Raw genomic sequence first — 17,837 nt, forward strand, 5'->3', positions numbered from 1 at the left:
GGGAGGGAGGGAGGGAGGGAGGGAGGAAGAGGAACTGTCATTTTGCTGGGGGCTATTGCAACAATTATTACACATTTGGTGACTTAAAGTAACATTTCATTCTGGAGGCCAGAAGTGGAAAGTATTATTAGACCACACTGAAGACAAGAAACTAGCATTTGGGAGGCTGAGACAGGAGGATTGTTGTAAATCTGAGGTAATCCAGAGCTACATAGTGAAATCTAATTTTTTTTTAAATTGTTTTCAAGGAGGTTCTAGTCTCCTTGGTGGGTTTCTTACTGCTGGAATCATTGATTAAGCGCTGTGGGTATCATGAACGTGAACTGTCAAATCTCCCGTGCATGCAATAACTCCCCCCCTTTTATGACACTACAATGTACCTTCATAATACCAAGAGGGGTCATTCAATCCTTAAGCAAAATTAATAGTTTTACTTGAAATATATAATAATTGGTAGGAGAAGGGAATATAAAATGTAGCTTAAAATAACATTTTAATTAGAGGCAGGCATGGTATGATCTTGTAACCTGTAACTTGAAGGCTGGAAGCCTTGAGCAAGACGAGCCTGGTGAATTTACAGCTAGCTTTGGCTAAAACACCCTGTCTCAAAATCATAACATAAAGAAAACAGTAATTTTTTTTAAAAAAAGACTCACTGATTATCACCCAATAGCACGATACCTTTCTGGCTAGTTATCGACACACTCACTTTGCTTCAAGTTGGATTGCTCTTCTCTGGTGATACACCAATGCTGTAGGCTCTGCTGCCAAAACTTTAAGTTTTCCATGAAGATAGAAAGCAGTTCTTCGGCCTTTCTTTATTGTCTCAATAAAGGCATCATATTCTTTTTTGATTGAAGTAAGAATGGACTTGTATGCATTGACATAGTCTATTACCTGAAATACGATTTTTCTGTCTGTGGCACTGAACTTAACAGAAGATATGGTGATCAAAAGCCTTTTAAGCAGGCTATTTTTTAGGTGAAACATAATTATTAGACATATAAACATCTTACACCAAACTAAACATGAGTAGGCACTAAAAACAACAACCACCAAGCATACGCTCTCCGTGGGTCACTATGCAGATACTGCGATCCTGGCTATGAGAAAGGCTTTCTTATACTTGGTATGAATTCGTACATGAGACATGAACTGATGTAATACTAGGTCTACGTTTCTCTCTCTCTTTTTTTTTTTTTTTTAGGTCTACATTTCTCAACTGTAGATCTTTTAATTATATATCATCTCTTACTCCTTTGAAACCTAGTCTCTTAATTTTTACGTTATTTTTATACTACTTTTAATGATTTGTATGTGTGTCTGTGTATAGGTGTGTGCATGTGAGTGCAGGTTCCTGAAGAAATCAGAGGTTTCAGATCCCCTAGAGCTGGAGTTGTAGCTATGAACTAATTACCTGCTGCGGGTGCTAGAAATCTAACTCAGGTCTTCTAGATGAGCACTTTAGGCTCTTAACCACTGAGTAATCTCTCCACCCCCCACTGAGATACTGCAGTCTGAACTCATTCACCTTCACAAGGGAAACCAGATCAGAGCTCCTAACTGCATCTCAACTTGTCAAAAACAACTGTGAAAAGAGTCCACATCATATAAGGTCATGGTTTCCAATAATCTGTAAGCAAAGCATCTATCAGGAAGGATAACAGAGGAAAAGAACAGTAGAAAGGTTAACAAAGAAACCTAAGTGCCCTCAGAAAGGACACTTTCCATGCAGGGAGGAGAGGGAGGGGGTGGTGGAGCACAGCACATGCCCCTTTATTAGGGCTATTTTTTCTTAATCTTGCATATTCATCATTCATACAAAAATAAATTATTAAAAATTTAAATAGGTTAAGAAACAAAACAAAAAACTTTGTATTTCAAATATTGATGATATATAGGGAATAAAAGTAATTGATCCAAAATTTTCTCTGAAATCTGAGATTATGCTTGTTTTTCTCTGCTACATTTCTTGGGTGTGTTATCCCCCACAAGTGTTTTGTTTCAGAGATTTTTTTTTCCTAGCTAAATAGTATCTAAAGAAAGCTATCCAGGAAGACATCTATGTTATCACAAGAGATCTAGAGAGGTCATTAATCTGCAGCAAGTACCAGAAAAAGGTATCTGAGGAATACAGTGCTTTTTAAATTTTTTGCCATAACCACCACCTGTCCACTGCGAAGAGGGCCCTTTCATACGGAAAAGCTTTCCACATTAAGTACTCTGATACTTGTTCTTGCTCATCTTTTATCTCACGTGTTCCTGTTACATGCTCTAATAATCCAGCTCAAGTACGTGAGTGAGTAGTCAATACAACCGCAGCGACTCCATGATCAATGACCATGCCAGTGTGCTAGAAGACCCAGTCTCAATAGAACACTGATAGATACCATTTTTAATATACTGAAAAGCATTAGAGTGGGGAATGCAAAGGAATATCACCATATTTAGACCTCCAAAAGGGCTTAAACTGTTTAGATAAATTTTCATTCACTGATTCATTCGTTGATTCTATGTCATAATGTTGTTCATGGTGGCTGCCAACTCTTGACTGCAAAGGATTTTCCAGCTTCAGCCTCCCTATCAGCTGGGATGACAGGCATGTGGCATAGCACCTGGCTTAAGAGGTCTCAATTTAACATGCCATATCATATCCAAACCAAGATTTTACTGATACCACAAACAAACCCAGAACATAAAATACTAGTTCTTGTTCACAATGCAAATTCTAGCAAATTAGCACCTTCACTTGAAATGGTAAAAATGATTACCAGAGAGTACAACCAAGTTATTGAAAAAAAAATGGATGAACTCCTGCAAACTAGCATCCAGAAAGCAATGGTCAGACATGCCCTACTCAAGAGCATCATGGTACCTTGTCGAAAACGTTTCGGTATATGGCATAATATTCATCAGCAGGTCCTTCCTCGTTGCAACCCACTCTTTTGGTTTCTGTAATTATGTATCTTTGTATGCTTTCCAAAAACTCCTTGTCATTTCTACTAATGATGGGAGGGAGAACTGCATGTTTGTTCACTTCTTGGACTGACATAAATCTTAATCTGCAAGCTTGTTCACTGGAGAAAAATTAAACCTTGACCTCCTTTTGCAACAAAGCCAAAAAACTTTAGTGAACCTGAAAGAAAACATGACAATCAGTTAATGTGTAGGCCTAAAACTCTTAGGTCAAAAGTCAATTTAAAAATATGTATGTCTCAGAAAAACATTAAGAGATCTGTTATTGAGGTAAATATTTCAGTCAATGAATTAAAATGCCTATGCTAGTCTCCTGATATACTGGCTCAGCAAGAGCCTGAAGTCCTGAGCTGGAGATCCAGAACCCAAACAAAGGTGGGAGAAGAGAACCAACTCCACAAAGCTGTCTTCTGACCTCCACCCAAGGCCCCCTGCCAGAATGCTGATCAAGTATAAAAGAACTCCCTTCCCTTTGGAAACCAAGCAGACCCCATCATGTGTATTAAATGATAGCTTCCTAGGTTTCAACTCAACACTTAAAAACAAACTCACCATGTATCTTACAATGCTGGGGATTAAATCAGAGTCTAGAACACGGTAAGTAAGCAATCTACCACTGAGAAATATCACAGCCCTCTTTTAAAAATTTTATATCACATTTTCATTCTTTTAAAGTATGTGAAATGGACAGTAAGTAGTCGAGACTTCACTCTTCCAAAAGTTTATTTTATTTCTTTCATCTGGTGAATGATGACTGTGTATGCTTCTTGCTGATACAAACAAGGTCAAATACTTCTCTACCTCAGTGTCTGCCTAGCCCTGTGACACTCATCCACCACACAATGGCCATAATTCGGTGACTTGTGTATTGTTTTAAATTGTTGTTTAGAGATAGGCTTTGTTGCAACCCTAACTCCCTATGTAGCTGAGAATGACCTTGAATACCTCTCCTTCCTGCCTTCACTACGAAAATGACAAAAATACACCACATGCTTAAATAAATAAATAAATAAAACCCCAACAACAACAAAACATGACTTCTGGGGCTAGAGAGATGGCTTTTCAGTTAAGTGCACTGGTTACTTTTTTATTGAACCTGAATTTGATTCCCAGCACCTACATAGTGACTTACAACCATCTTTAACCTCAGTTCCAGCAAATTGGATGTTTTCTTCCGGCTTCCACTGGCACCAGGCATGAAAGTGATGCAACAGACATAAATGCTGACAAAGCACACACACACACACATACACACACACACATTCACACATGCACACACATACACTCACATGCACACGCACACACACACACATAAACAGGCAGAAAGGGCCTTGTTGGGAAGAAGGGTTTCAGTGGGAGGAGTTGGGATGAGACAGGATGATAATGAAAAAAACTAAAACTCACTAAATATATGAAGCTATCAGAGAAGAAAAAATTTTAAACTACTGCTGTGGTGGGACACACCTTTAATCTTGGCACTTGAGAGGCAGAAACAGTTGGATCTTTGTGAGTTCAAGGCCAATTTGGTCTACAGAGTAAAATCCAGGCCAGCTAGGGCTACATAGTTAGATTCTGTGTCAAAAATGATAAAATGTGTAATTTTTTTCCCAAAGAGCTCTAATGATAGTATTTATTGCATAGTATTTCATGGTATGGGATTCCACTAATTATTTAACCATTCCCATTAGCCATCGAACTTTTACTACTATAAATAATGATACTTTGAATAAGTGTTTAAATTAATTTTATGATATGTTGGCAATATAGCTGATAACCAGTTATCTAAACTAATGTATCATGCTATAAATACCACAAACATGAATCAGGCAGGACGCCAGTCTCCATGGTGGTGCATATCTTTAATCTCATCACTTGAGAGGCAGAAAAACAGCTGATTCTCTGTGGTTCAAGGCCAAGTGGTCTACATAGTGAGAGCCTGGCTAGCCAAGGCTACATAGAAAGGCCTTATCTCAAATAAATAAACTAAAAATTAAAAAAAAAGGAGACAGCACAATAGATTTGATGAGTTGGATAACAAAAAGTCAATTTACAAGAAGACATAAAGTAGTCCCAGCAAAGTCATAAGTAATGTATGCTTAAAGTGTTCTTTAATTTAAAAAAAAATCACTTAGTGTGTGTGTGTGTGTGGGGGTACATGCTTGTCATGGTATACATATAGAGGTCAGAGGACAATGGAAGTCGGTTCTTCTTCCTCATGGAGGTCCCAGTGACTGGATCAGCAGGCTTGACAGCAAGTGCATTAGCTTTTTGACCCATATCATTGGCCTAAAGTGTTCTCAAATATAAAATCAATTTGTTTTACTCATTAGTTCAGTCACTATTGGATGTCTATTTAGTATTTTACTGCTAGGGATTCAGCAATAAGTAAAATAGGGTCCTGGCTCCTTGGAGCTTACAATCTGGTAAGACAAAGTACAGATAATGTAATTGCAAATAGTAACAAAGTTAAAAGACAGGGGAAGGGCAGATCACTGGGGCATGTGTGCTCACATCTGAGTAGTAGTAGTGGAAACCCAAGTTCCTTTGGTGGCCTATTAATGGGCCAACAACTTTTTCTCTCTGACAAAACTATCTTTTTATGTTTTGTCTTTGTTCCTCTTACTTGAAGGTAACAAACTTTTTTTTAGTATATATTTATTTATTTTATTATGTATATAACTATACTGTAGCTGACTTCAGACACACCAGAAGAGGGCATCAGATCCCATTACAGATGGTTGTAAGCCACCATGTGGTTGTTGGGAATTGACCTCTGGAAGAGCAGTCAGTGCTCTTAACCACTGAGGCATCTCTCTAGCTCACATTTTACTCTTCGTAGTGTTTAATATTAGTTCTAGGGCCCTACACATGCTCAGATAACCTTTAACCTCAAAGTAAAATATTTGAATGATGTAGGATAACACCATCACTTTTTTTACTTTTCTGTTTATGTTCACATTCGTGTGGGTACATGTGTGGAGACAGGAGGATCACGTTGTGTTGAGTTGTGTGTGTGTGGTCTATTTGAATCAGTCTATCTTTAATTTTTAAATTTTTATTGCATTTAGTTAGTTCGGGGGTAGGGAGTCCTGTGAAAGTCCAAGGGCAACTTGCTAGAGTTGGTTTTCTCTACCAATTGACTCTCAAGGTTGGAACTCCAGATCAGATGTTAACTCCCTTAACTGATGAGCCATTCAGAAGCCCTGTCTTATTTTAAGAATTATGTGAGCCAGGCGGTGGTGGGGCACACCTTTAATCCCAGCACTTGGGAGGCAGAGGCAGGTGGATTTCTGAGTTCGAGAGTTCGAGGCTAGCCTGGTCTACAGAGTGAATTCCAGGACAGCCAGGGCTACACAGAGAAACCCTGTCTTGAAAAAACCAAACAAACAAACAAACAAAAAATTAAGAATTATGTGTGTCATGTGGGTGTGGGTAGTGTCAATGTTCCCCATCTCTCATTGAACCTGCTGGGCAATGATCCAGGGAGTCTCCTGTCTCTGTTGGCCTACCATGTCAAAGACTCCGCTAGGCACACCAGCCTTTTCTAAAGTGGGTGCTGGAGTTCCAACATAGGGTTTTGCATATCGAACATTTACCTACTGAGTCATCTCCTAGCCCCCCACTTTTACTTTTCAAAATGTGTACTTTGGAGGCAGAACTAGATTAACATGAGGAAAGAGCAAACAGATTATTAGGAAGATACGGATCCTCTTTATAAGAAAACGGAGCACGCCTACGCTTACGGATAGGAAGAAAAGATACTGAGAGGGTGCTTTAGAAAGGGCACTGGGTTTGTGAGGTGGAGAAGGAAGGGGCTGGGAAAGGGCACAGCCAGCTTCTAACAGCTTCAAGTTTCTCCGAGAGCACATGCTCCTATTTTCTCTAGGATGGACAGTCCCCACATGCAAGCTTGTAGTCAAAGACTAACCATTCTGCAGATTCCCTTATTGTATGGCTTTTAAAACGTGAAAAGATGAAATTCCAATACATTTAACCATTTCATACTAGAAAGGCACGTGAGGCTCAAAAGCTTCTTCGGATCGGAGAGAGGATAGCGAAGGACCAAGGAAGGGGCTACACTGGAAGAGGCAGAACCCCGCACTTCAGGTGCCTAGGAGTTGCCAGAGGATACCCCGACCAGCTCCTCATTAAGGTCTGATAGACACCTTCAGCCCCAAATGTCGTTCTAGCCCTTAAGCCTTTCCTCCTGGGCATTCCGGAGAGGCCCCAACCACGAGCAAATCACTAGGTCTCATGCCCAAGTCCTCACCTGACTCTCTCCTAACCCTGACTCCACAGCTTAGACATTGTAATCAGGGATCCCGGAAGTGTGGAAATGCATCTTGGGACAAGTAGTTCTAGCAAGAAGAGAGCGGTGTAAAACTACAATTCCCAGATAGACTTGTTTTACCTCTCTTTTCTCATGCTCCACAAGCCCCCTTTAAAAGAAAGCCCCTATTAATTGCATCGGCTGTATAAGAAAGCCTTCTGAGGCATTTTTAGTTGAACACACCATTTTGAGACCATTCTGAACCAAAATTTGAAAAGAGCGTAGAGAAATTGAACGCCCAAGCTAGTCTGGCACTGCATTAGACAGCCACGATTCAGCTGCAGGGCGCAGGCACATGCGTGGCCGCCTAAGGGGCGGGTCCTTCGGCCGGGAGACCCCGTCCTCCACGCTAGGCTCTTCCTTTCCGATCCGCCATCGTTGGTGAGTGTGTGCTCTGTTGCCTGGCTCTGTCTAGTGGCCCTACGCGTCGCTCTCACCGGTGTCGTCGGGTCTAATCCGTCTCTTTTCGAATGCAGGTGGAGCTGCAGCCACGATGCAGATTTTTGTGAAGACCCTTACGGGGAAGACCATCACGCTCGAGGTACGGGCCAGGTGGCGTTGCGGAAGCCAAGGCCCGACTGTGGCCCTCAGTGTTTGAGAGCGCGTTTCTGAGTCTGAGTTCTGAAGCTTGTCTTTGAGCTGAGAATAGGTGCTTAGCAAACGCCAAAGTTTTGTTTTCGGTGCGGTACGGTTTCTCTGCTCTCTCCGGAGTGGCGAAATGTAGGGTATGTGGTGGGAGAAGCTTCTCTGCGGGCAGACGCGATCGTGTGCTTCCCTGCCTTCGCTCGCCCTGGTCTGGGAACAAATTTGGATTGTAGCACTCTTGGTAGGTTGCCCGCTGTGCCGTCTTCATTGATTAGCTGAAGCTCATCTCGCTTGTTTTGTGTAAAGTTAGCATTTAATGAGATGACTGCTCTAGCTTCTTACTATGTAACTGTATATTAACTACGTATATCAAAACTTGCAGGTTGAACCCTCGGACACTATAGAAAATGTAAAGGCCAAGATCCAGGATAAGGAAGGCAAGTAAAGTTTTGTCACTGGAAAAATTGCTGGCTTGTATGACCTAGACATGTTTGCTCTTAGGGTAGAAGACAGATTAACAGATTTACATGCATTTGAAAATAAAATATTCCTGAGAGTGGTGATAGGCTATCTGATTGGGAACTCTGCAAGGCAATTTTTTTTAAACAAGTTAGTCTTTCCCTGCTTACTGATTCACAAAGACTATAAAATGTTCAGGCATAATCAATTCAAACTCCTAAGAATGCTCAGGCTGAACCGGGTGGCAGTGGCGCACACGGCGCACGACTTTAATCCCAGCACCAGGGAGGCAGAGGCAGGCGGATTTCTGAGGCCAGCCTGGTCTACAGAGTGAGTTCCAGGACAGCCAAGGCTACACAGAGAAACCCTGTCTCGGAAAAACAGACAAAAAAAAAAAAAAGAATGCTTAGGCTGGGCAGTGGCCCAGCTCACACCTTTAATCCCAACACTAAGGAGGCAGAGGCTGGTGAATCTCTGAATTCCAGGTCAGCCTGGCTTACAAAGTTCCAGGGTTTTACTCTTGAATAAAAAAGTTGCTACTAAGGCAGTGACCACGGATAGCAATTATTTGATACATCTATAGATAGGGGGCATGTACCTTGTTGTGTTGAGCCCAATATTTTTTCCTCTAATTAGGAATTCCTCCTGATCAGCAGAGGTTGATCTTTGCTGGTAAGCAGCTGGAAGATGGCCGTACTTTGTCTGACTACAACATTCAAAAGGTTTGTTTGAGGGAAAACATGCAGAAATAGAACAGTAGTGTATCCACTAACACCTGATGGGTACTGTAGCTGTCCCTGATTTTAAAATATGTGGTGGGTAGTTGATTCTTTTTGGTTTCTGGAGAGCAGTCTCCTGTACCTCTGGGCCTCCTTGAACTGGATTCCTGTGCCTCCATTTCCCTAGTGCTGGGGTAGCAGACAAGTAGAACAACACCTGGCCTTTTGACAAGCTGGAGTCAGAATTTTTGATGCTACAGTGCTGCTGTTTCCTTTTTCCACTAACAGGAGTCTACCCTTCATCTTGTGTTGAGACTTCGTGGTGGTGCTAAGAAAAGGAAGAAGAAGTCTTACACCACTCCCAAGAAGAATAAGCATAAGAGGAAGAAGGTTAAGTTGGCTGTGCTGAAATATTATAAGGTGAGCCACTTAAGTGTAGTGTTAGCAAAGCCAGATGCATTTGGAACAAGACCTGAGCAATAGACTTTTGGAAGTATAAGTTGAAAGTGAACTCCCCTTTGATATTTAAGTGAGTTTATATAATTAGAAACTGCATTTTGCTGCTGCTTCTAAGATTCTGCTCTAAGTCTTTGGAAACAGGATTTTAATTTGCAGAACCGACTTAAAGCACTAAAAATCAGCACTGTGAGATCAAGAGCTTGAGTCACTTAAATCAGACTTAAGAACATGTTTTGTGAAATCATCTTACAGTGAATTTTTGTTTTTCAGGTGGATGAAAATGGCAAAATCAGCCGACTTCGTCGTGAGTGTCCTTCTGATGAATGTGGTGCTGGAGTTTTCATGGGTAGCCACTTTGACAGGCATTACTGTGGCAAGTGTTGTCTGACTTACTGCTTCAACAAACCAGAAGACAAGTAGTTGTATATGAGTTAATAAAAAGAAGGAACTGATGTTTAGTGTTGTGTTTTATTGTACATTTAAAGAATGTTTCCTGGGCTATGTGACTTACTAGTCCTTTTGGTTCCTACCTGAGAGATGCCAGCTGCATGACAAAGACTTTAGCCAGAGAGTTACACTGTAATGTGTAAGATTATTGTCTAAGCCAATATAAACTGATTTTCCTGGCAGGCACTGAAGCACCTGGTTCAGAATTCTTTAAGGGGGTATGAAATATCCTGTAGACTTGAGAAGCTACCTCCTCATCCCTTTGATCTTTCATTAAGAGATAAGACTCAGAAAAATAAATTCACAGTGCTAATTGATTCAGAGCCTCCTGAGATACGTGCTGCCTGGAATATAAGGAAATATACTGTATTGGTATGTGCATGAGCTGTTAAATGTTTTCAGTGTTCGTTCATGATTTTTCCTCTATATAAGAGAGGCATAGTGGTGCATAGTTACTGTTTCAGCACTTGGGAGACGATAGCTGGACCCTGCATTTAAATAAAGGAACCAAAACAATACATTTTACCATTTTTAATGTGCTTTTAAAATCCTGGATCCCAAGAAGTCTTAGTTGGAACTTTATTTTCTTCATAACAAACGACTTGATCTCCCACTTTGAATTCTATTTTCTCTTCATCTAAACTAAGACCACAGTCCATACCAGTTTTTATAACTGAAACGTCATCTTTATGGTGTTTCAGTGAGGTTAATGAGCCTAAAAGAAAGAGTCACGGTGAGTATATTCAACAAATAGCAAGTTATCTACTAAGTGGTATATAGTGTGTAAGATCTGTGCCATGGCAGTTGTGGAGGTCAGAGGACAACTTGGTTACTACCTTCATGGGGTTTTGGATATTAAACTCAAGTTGTAGGGTGTATGTGGCAAGTGCCTTTACCTGCTGTGCCCCACCCCTGTACCTAACCAGGGAATCCCAAAAGATTGATTTGATCTGAAATATCCCATTCTAAAGGTAGTCTAAATCTTTATTTTTGAAGTACCCAGAAAAGAAAAGATGGCAGGCAAGTCTGGAGATCATTCGGGTTCAATCCACAGTTATGGGGACAAAACAATACAGGAGTTAAATGTTGGGAGAGCAAAAGACTTTACGGGGTGTTATCAGACCTAATTGGGATGGAGCCTATCTGTAGAGCAGTTAGAGGGTAAGCTAAGGCTATTGTCAAACATGCAGACATAGGGTTTGGATGGCTACACAATGGGGACTGTACAATTTAAGAAATAGATTTTGATATTGCTTACCCTTCCAAATAACTTGGCCGTTTCGGATTAATTTAAACTTCTTCTGTCTTTCTAACTGTCCCTTTTGAACTCTGCAGCCAGCAACAGGAACTTTTTTCTTCCCTTCTGTTACAGTGAAGGTTGCTAGTATAGAAGCCTCACCTTAGGCAGAAAACAGTGTAAGAGCTGGGAGGCAGATACAGACATGTAACAGGTAACTGCCTTCCAGAGGACCCCACCTTGATGCTTAGCACCTGCATAGTGGCTAGTGATCATCTATAACACCAGTCCTAGGAAACCCAGCATCCACTTCTGGCTTCCAGGGCACAGAGCATACATGTGCATAGACTGAAAAGAGTTCTATTTCTCTTGCCAGGCAGGCATGGTTGTGTACACCTTTATTCACAATACTTGGGAGACAGAGGCAGGCAGATGTCTGAATTCTAGGTCACTTCAGGTTCTGTTTAATATGCTGAGCAGCACTAACTGTAACCTGTGGTCTAACAACAAAGCAGTTTGATCATGTTGCTAACTGGGTGTAGTAGTGATACCTGTTGTGCCCACTTATTTCTGGAAACCTCAACTGTCCCAAATTGCTCTTGGAACAAAAACATAATACACTCTTGTATAGTGTGATACTATTTAGCAGGTCAGAATAGCCTAAAATAAAGCTATATAGACCCAAGCTGCAAAACCAGATCTTAAAAGGGAACAATGTTAAAGTTAAAAGGATAGATTCAAGAATTAGTCCAGATTACATAGGATATAAGAGATGACAACTACATGTAATTTATAAACCTGATGTAGGTGGAAAAATCTACTTTATAACCTGTTTCAAGTCTAGACAAAACATGATCATAGATTGGATTGGACTATTAGGGTTGGTACTATATAACACTCCCTTACTCTGGTCACTGGTTTTAAGTGGGACTATATATATTTGAGGCAAATGAGCATAATATTTCACAATTTAAAATAAGTTTGGCCTTTAGTCTGGCCAAGAATATTCTAGAATACTTTAAAATATCTGGTATTTTATATGCTTTCAATATATTATACCAGGACAAAACCAAAGACTCCTCTATGATAGCCTGTATTATAAACACTGTTCATGTGTAGACTTGAGCCAAGTTCTTAGTCATTTTGTTTGCTTTTGTATCCTCTAGGCTTAAGGTAACTTGTGTGGGACTTACAAGTCACCGTGAATTCTCACTCATGGTAGTCATTTTTTTTCTAGAATACACACTGTGTACTGGGACAGTGAATCTATTTCTCTTACGCTTTGCTTTTTTAGGTGCTATTTACAGTGCCGTAGTTCAAATGCTGCAAAGTAGCAGTTAGCACTCACCTATTGGGTACTCCTCCAGCGTGTGGGGCAATCTGCTGCTTAGTTCCTCCTGCAAATCTTCAATAAGATGGTAGATGATTTTGTGAAGTTTAATCTTAACTCCCTTTTGTGCAGCTGACTGCTGAATAGCACTGCCTGCATCCACATTAAAGCCATAAATAACACCTGGGAAGCAGAAATAAGATCCTGTTAGCACAAGCATTACATTACAGTCACTTACCTTTGAGGCAGAAAGTCAAATCCAAATGGTTTTATTTCCTTCTTTGTAAATTACATAGCAATAGGGAAGTTCTGTGACTTTCATGAAAACTAGTAATTTAACTTATTACTGAGTTTTATAAACTACATCTTGTTTACAAGGATGTTTTCTTAATGATTTAAAACAATTTTTTTTTTTAGATTTATTTTGAATGTTTTGCTTACATGTATAATGTGTATGCATGCCTGGTGGCAGAGGTGGTTAGAAGGGGGAGTCAACTGTCCTAGAGCTGGCATTACAAGGTCATAGGGTGGTGTAAAGTACTAAACAGACTGCTAACAGCTGACAGCACTCAAAGAGTGACAGATACCTGGAACTGCACCCTTTGACCAGGGCAATAATGATGTTTTAAACAACAACAAATCAAGAAACAGTACTTGGGACTTGTAATAGTTCCTAAGTTTGCAGTGGCCATGACAGATGGGCTACGATATTCCTGCACAGAGGAGAATGCTGGCCAATGATCAGCCAAACACAAAACAGGTAAAACATGTAGAATATCACCTAGAGAGCCCAGTTTAACATACAGCTAACAGAATCTTTACCATCAAATGTCTCAGCAAAGGTAACATCATTTTCACTGATATCACCCAATCCAAAATGCACTAATTCTAGTTCACATTCGTGGGAAGCATCATAGGTATCCAGAAGGTTCAAGATGGTCTCCACAGACCCATCAACGTCACCTAAAAGCGCAGCAAGAGTTTAAAATGCATTGGTTGTAAAAGGCAGATATATAAAATGCAATCTATTTTAAAGCTAAGACAGGAATGGCTTTATCACTAAAATCAAATCACTTTTATTTAACTTTAGCATTATGAGAACTAATTGATAAAATACAAATTAAGATACATTTGCAATGAAATCAATATAATCTATACTTGCTCAGAAAAAAAAAAAATTGAACATCAAACCACTAAAATAGTTTCAACTTCAATTAAGGGTTTCCTGGGGTAGTGAACATCTGTAACCTGGACATTTACAGGCTAGGCAGGAGGAAAGGTCAGCCTGGTTTCTAGAGTAAGCCCAGGCTAGTTTGGGCTTATAGAGCAAGACTGCAACTCTCCCCTCCCTAAATAAAACTAAAGGAGAGGGGTCCCATATGAATTATGAGAATAAAAAAAACATTTAAATACTTGTAAAACCTTCAAAAAATTACCTTTAATAATTACAGGAAGTACATTTGAGTCCCTTTCTACCTTTTCTTTGGGCTTTAAGGGTTTCTGTTCTTTTCTTTCAAGGTACTTTATATATGATCTCTCCTTCCAGTTCAGAGTGCCATACTTCTCACGGTTTTTCCGATGTGCTTCTTGGTGTTCTTTTCGCTTTTCTTCCAGTATTTTCAGGTTATCTTTGCCTTTTTCTTCTTTTTGCTCAGACTTCCTCCATTCAACAACTTCACGGGCCCTTGGCTTTACAGGGAAGACGGGCATGATTTAATGAAACAACACCAGTGTCTGCTAGGTTAAAGGCTTTCTGCTTTCCCCATTATGAAATCAGCTTAATTTCATGTATGAAACCACTAATTTTATAATTTTAGGAATTTTATATAGAACTGAAACAGTTTTAAAACTTTATCTGTAAACTATAATACTAGTTAGATTCTGAAATGTTATGCTGTCCTCTCCATAACCATTTACAAACTATAACTATCTCAATGTCAGCACTCTTATTTAACATCAAATATTATACACAGGTACATAAAGCCATCATATAACGTCTAACATTAGGGAGTTAGGCTTGAATACCTCAGAGTCTACTTCAAGAATTCCGTCTCCTGCAGAAGGGAGGTCTCTCCAGCCTATGATTCCCACTGGCATGCTGGGATAGGCTTCATTAAGTGTTCTTCCATTTTCATCAAACATTAGTCGAACTTTTGCCCAACTCTTCCCAGCAACTAAAATTGAGCCCTTTCTCAGAGTTCCTCTTTGAATTATAGCTGTTGTAACAGGACTAAAATGAACATAAAAAGTAAGAATTCTTAAAGCTTAATCAGGACACAATTGTACTTTGTTAAATATAACAAAAATAGCTTTATGAAACATGTGCACACACACACACACACCTATGAATATATAGGATTAATTTCCTTTTCAACTTCTCAAGCAGTTTTGGATAGTATAAAGACATTTACTTGGCCAAGGATTTATCACACTAAACTTGCTTAACATGGGAAATCACAGCTTTTTATTCCCCCCAGTGTGGTTTGTTTAAGATTCATTTATGTGCCCGAGTGTTTCACTTGCATGTATATATGTCCACCATGTGCTTGCCTGGTGCTCTCAGAAGGTATCAGATCCCTGGGATTGGAGTTACAGAAGGCTGTGAGGCACCATAAAAATGCAGAGAACTAAATCTAGATCCTTTGCGAGAGCAACAAGTGCTCTTAACTGCTGACTCATCTCTCCAGCCCCTCAGTGTGGTTTCTTGAGACAGTCTCTTAAACTAGACTAATCTAGACTAATCTGGCCTTGACTCTTCCAACCTCAATCTTCAAAATGGTGGGATTACAGAAGTAAGTAAACACACGGGGACAGGCCTCAGGCTGTCCTCATTATGACAAAATCCAAAAATAAAAACAAAGTATTCTTCATAACAGCCAAGGAGTAGAAGAAAAACAAAGATGTAGAAGCAGCCCCAAGTCTTTCAATAGAGGAAAGATCGGGTGACCACACTTGGGAGCCCTGTCTCTTGCTAACTGAAGCAAGGTGATCATGAACGGACACATCCCATGTGACTGCACTAACAGAGCACCTAAGGGGGAAAGTGCCACAGGCAGTGTGTCCTGGCTCAATCCTATCCTGCTTTCTAATTCATTCTACACATGGGTTATGCAATTGCTCATAGCTCTTAACAGCATACAAAGCAATGAGAAAATCTCTTGTGCTTCTGGGCAGGACACTCAAGAAGAACATGTCATACAATGAGCTTCCTAGGTTAAGCCAAAGAATTAGACACCAAAATGCAACAACTGATATTTCACTCCAATTCATTGTTATTCTATCTGTAAATGCAAATATGTGGGCCAATGGTAAGTAGAAAACAAATCAATTTAACTACTTTAGCCATCAAAGTGTGACTAGGGACATGTAGACAGTTGATGTGGCTGGTCTCCTGACAACTTCATTTTTGTATTCAGTATACTAGTGCAATGAAATACTTTGAAAACACGTTTTTTAAAAAGTATGGCCCAGAAACCAAGAGTACACAGTAAAACTATATACAACCCAGTCACAAAAATAACCAACCAGAATAATAATCCATTTTAGTAATAATAATCCATTTTAGTGCAATCCTACCCTCTTCCTTTGTCTGTGAAAGATTCTATTACTGTTCCTTCCACTGGACCCGTGGGATCCGCTTTCAGTTCCAACACTTCTGTGAGAGCAATTGTTGCTTCTGCCAAAGCCATCAGGTTATCTCCCTTTAACAACAGGGTAATACATATCAGTAAATGATATTGGTAAATGTCAGGGTAAGAAGACCAAATAAATCTTAGGACAGCTACAGTTTTCTTTTTAAGAATGAAAGTCATGAAATAACCAATTTTACAAAATGAAGAGGAACAGCAAGCCTTCAGCAATCAAACCTGACCTGAGGACAAATACTTACAGGAACAATTCTACCCGGCAGCCACTAGAGGCGGTGACTAATACCTTTGATAAGCACATGTTCCATTCACTGAATTCTGTCTCCTCTATCTGCTTCCACAATTGTGGCTTTCTTCTTTCTTTTTGTATTAAAAAGAAGATTCATTTATTTTTATTTTATGTGCAATTAGTATTTGCAAGCATGTAAGTATATGCACCCAGTGCAGTCCTGGTGCTGCAGATGCCAAAGAAAGATTCTATGGAACTAGAGTTCCTGCCAGCATCTGTTTTTTTTTTTTCTTTTGGTTGTTGTTTGTTTTTCGAGACAGGGTTTCTCTGTGTAGCCCTGGCTGTCTTGAAACTTGCTTTGTAGACCAGGTTGGCCTTGAACTCAGAAATCTGATTGCCTCTGCCACCTGTGTTCTGGGTTAAAGAGGTACACCAACACTACACAGCATGTATTTTGAATTTTGTAAAAACAGAGTCTCATGCTGTAACCCAGGTTTGCCTGGAAATCACTACTCACTAAGGAACAACCCAGGCTGGCCTGGAGTTCAGAGCAGTCTTTGTGATTCAACCTCCCAATGCTGGGAACACAGACATGAACCACTGTATACAGATACAACTGTGGTTTTTTGTTTTTTTGGTTTTTTTTTTCCACCTTGCAAACTTTCCTAATGATGCAACTTTATATCTCAAAATTATTCAATGGAACAAACCTTTCCATCTATTATTGGTCTACTCAAGAACCCTATGAAATAAGTAAACCAAGTGTTACTTACTTATTAAAAAATAATAAGAAAAGAAGCTGCCTAGTCATGAGTTTTAAACTATACTCTGTAACCACCCACCTACGAAAACTTGAAAAATTACTTCGCCTCCCTGGGTTGCCTTCAATTATAATATAAGGCTAGGTGAGATTATCTGATCACTTTCAGTGGTGTATGTACACGATGCTCCTCAGATCACATAGCTCAGCTGGGTGTGGTGACGCACACCTTCATCCTAGCACTGGGAGAAGGAGGTAAGGCAAACAGATCCTTGAGTTTAAGGTCAACCTGTGGACACTGAGGTCCAGGGTAGTCAGGGCTATTAACTGGTGATAGGACTGAGCTGATGGGTAAGAGGTCCTGCTGTTCTCGTGCCAGCTAAGGGTCTGGTTGTTTTCTTCTTTCTCCTTCTCCTTCTTTTTTTTTTTCTTCTTTTTCATTCCCCCCCCCCCAAGATAACAGGGTTTCTCAGAGTATCCCTGGCTGTCTTGGAACTCAGTCTTGAGACTGGTCTAGCCTAGAACAGAGAGATCCACTTGCCTCTGCCTCCTGAGTGCTGGGGTTAAAGGCATGTGTCAGTTCGCCAAGCAAGGTAGTGTCAGACCTGAACCTAGAACTGCACAGCACAGTGCATCACTGAACCTAGAACTGCACAGCA

At 40.1% G+C, this 17,837-nt stretch overlaps 3 protein-coding genes across 11 annotated transcripts in view; 1 reads left to right on the plus strand and 2 right to left on the minus strand.

Moving 5' to 3' along the window:
- Clhc1 (clathrin heavy chain linker domain containing 1) overlaps nucleotides 1-7,578 on the minus strand; it is a 29,249-nt gene extending 21,671 nt beyond the window's left edge. For 2 of the 7 annotated variants that reach the window (XM_028778450.1, XM_028778457.1), the window contains exon 1: nucleotides 710-788. In XM_028778450.1, the coding sequence (XP_028634283.1) occupies nucleotides 710-788 (79 nt within the window). Of the gene's footprint in view, nucleotides 1-709; nucleotides 931-2,875; nucleotides 3,137-7,387 lie in introns of those variants that run through there. The other 5 variants (XM_028778433.1, XM_028778422.1, XM_028778425.1 and 2 more) reach the window with 5 other exon arrangements.
- Nucleotides 7,579-7,623: 45 nt separating this feature from the next.
- Nucleotides 7,624-9,980, plus strand: Rps27a (ribosomal protein S27a). Of its 2 annotated transcripts, XM_028777476.1 has the most exons (6): nucleotides 7,624-7,687; nucleotides 7,783-7,847; nucleotides 8,274-8,328; nucleotides 8,987-9,072; nucleotides 9,358-9,489; nucleotides 9,799-9,980. In XM_028777476.1, exons 2-6 carry the CDS (start codon nucleotides 7,800-7,802, stop codon nucleotides 9,946-9,948), a joined length of 471 nt encoding a protein of 156 aa, XP_028633309.1. In that variant the 5' UTR covers nucleotides 7,624-7,687; nucleotides 7,783-7,799; the 3' UTR covers nucleotides 9,949-9,980. The 2 variants fall into 2 exon arrangements, with proteins under 2 accessions (XP_028633309.1, XP_028633317.1); XM_028777484.1 differs by lacking the exon at nucleotides 7,624-7,687 and having other exon boundaries at nucleotides 7,697-7,847.
- A 511-nt stretch (nucleotides 9,981-10,491) lies between these two features.
- Nucleotides 10,492-17,837, minus strand: part of Mtif2 (mitochondrial translational initiation factor 2) — a 19,780-nt gene continuing 12,434 nt past the window's right edge. For both annotated transcript variants that reach the window (XM_028777455.1, XM_028777463.1), the window contains exons 8-14: nucleotides 16,119-16,243; nucleotides 14,568-14,772; nucleotides 13,979-14,231; nucleotides 13,365-13,505; nucleotides 12,561-12,725; nucleotides 11,234-11,374; nucleotides 10,492-10,690 (exon numbers count right to left, since the gene is read on the minus strand). In XM_028777455.1, coding sequence (XP_028633288.1) covers nucleotides 10,518-10,690; nucleotides 11,234-11,374; nucleotides 12,561-12,725; nucleotides 13,365-13,505; nucleotides 13,979-14,231; nucleotides 14,568-14,772; nucleotides 16,119-16,243 — 1,203 coding nt within the window. In that variant the 3' untranslated portion in view covers nucleotides 10,492-10,517. The remainder of the gene's footprint in view (nucleotides 10,691-11,233; nucleotides 11,375-12,560; nucleotides 12,726-13,364; nucleotides 13,506-13,978; nucleotides 14,232-14,567; nucleotides 14,773-16,118; nucleotides 16,244-17,837) is intronic.

The sequence above is a fragment of the Grammomys surdaster genome, unplaced genomic scaffold (assembly GCF_004785775.1).
Source record: "Grammomys surdaster isolate TR1022 unplaced genomic scaffold, NIH_TR_1.0 67, whole genome shotgun sequence".
NCBI classification, from domain to species: Eukaryota; Metazoa; Chordata; class Mammalia; order Rodentia; family Muridae; genus Grammomys; species Grammomys surdaster.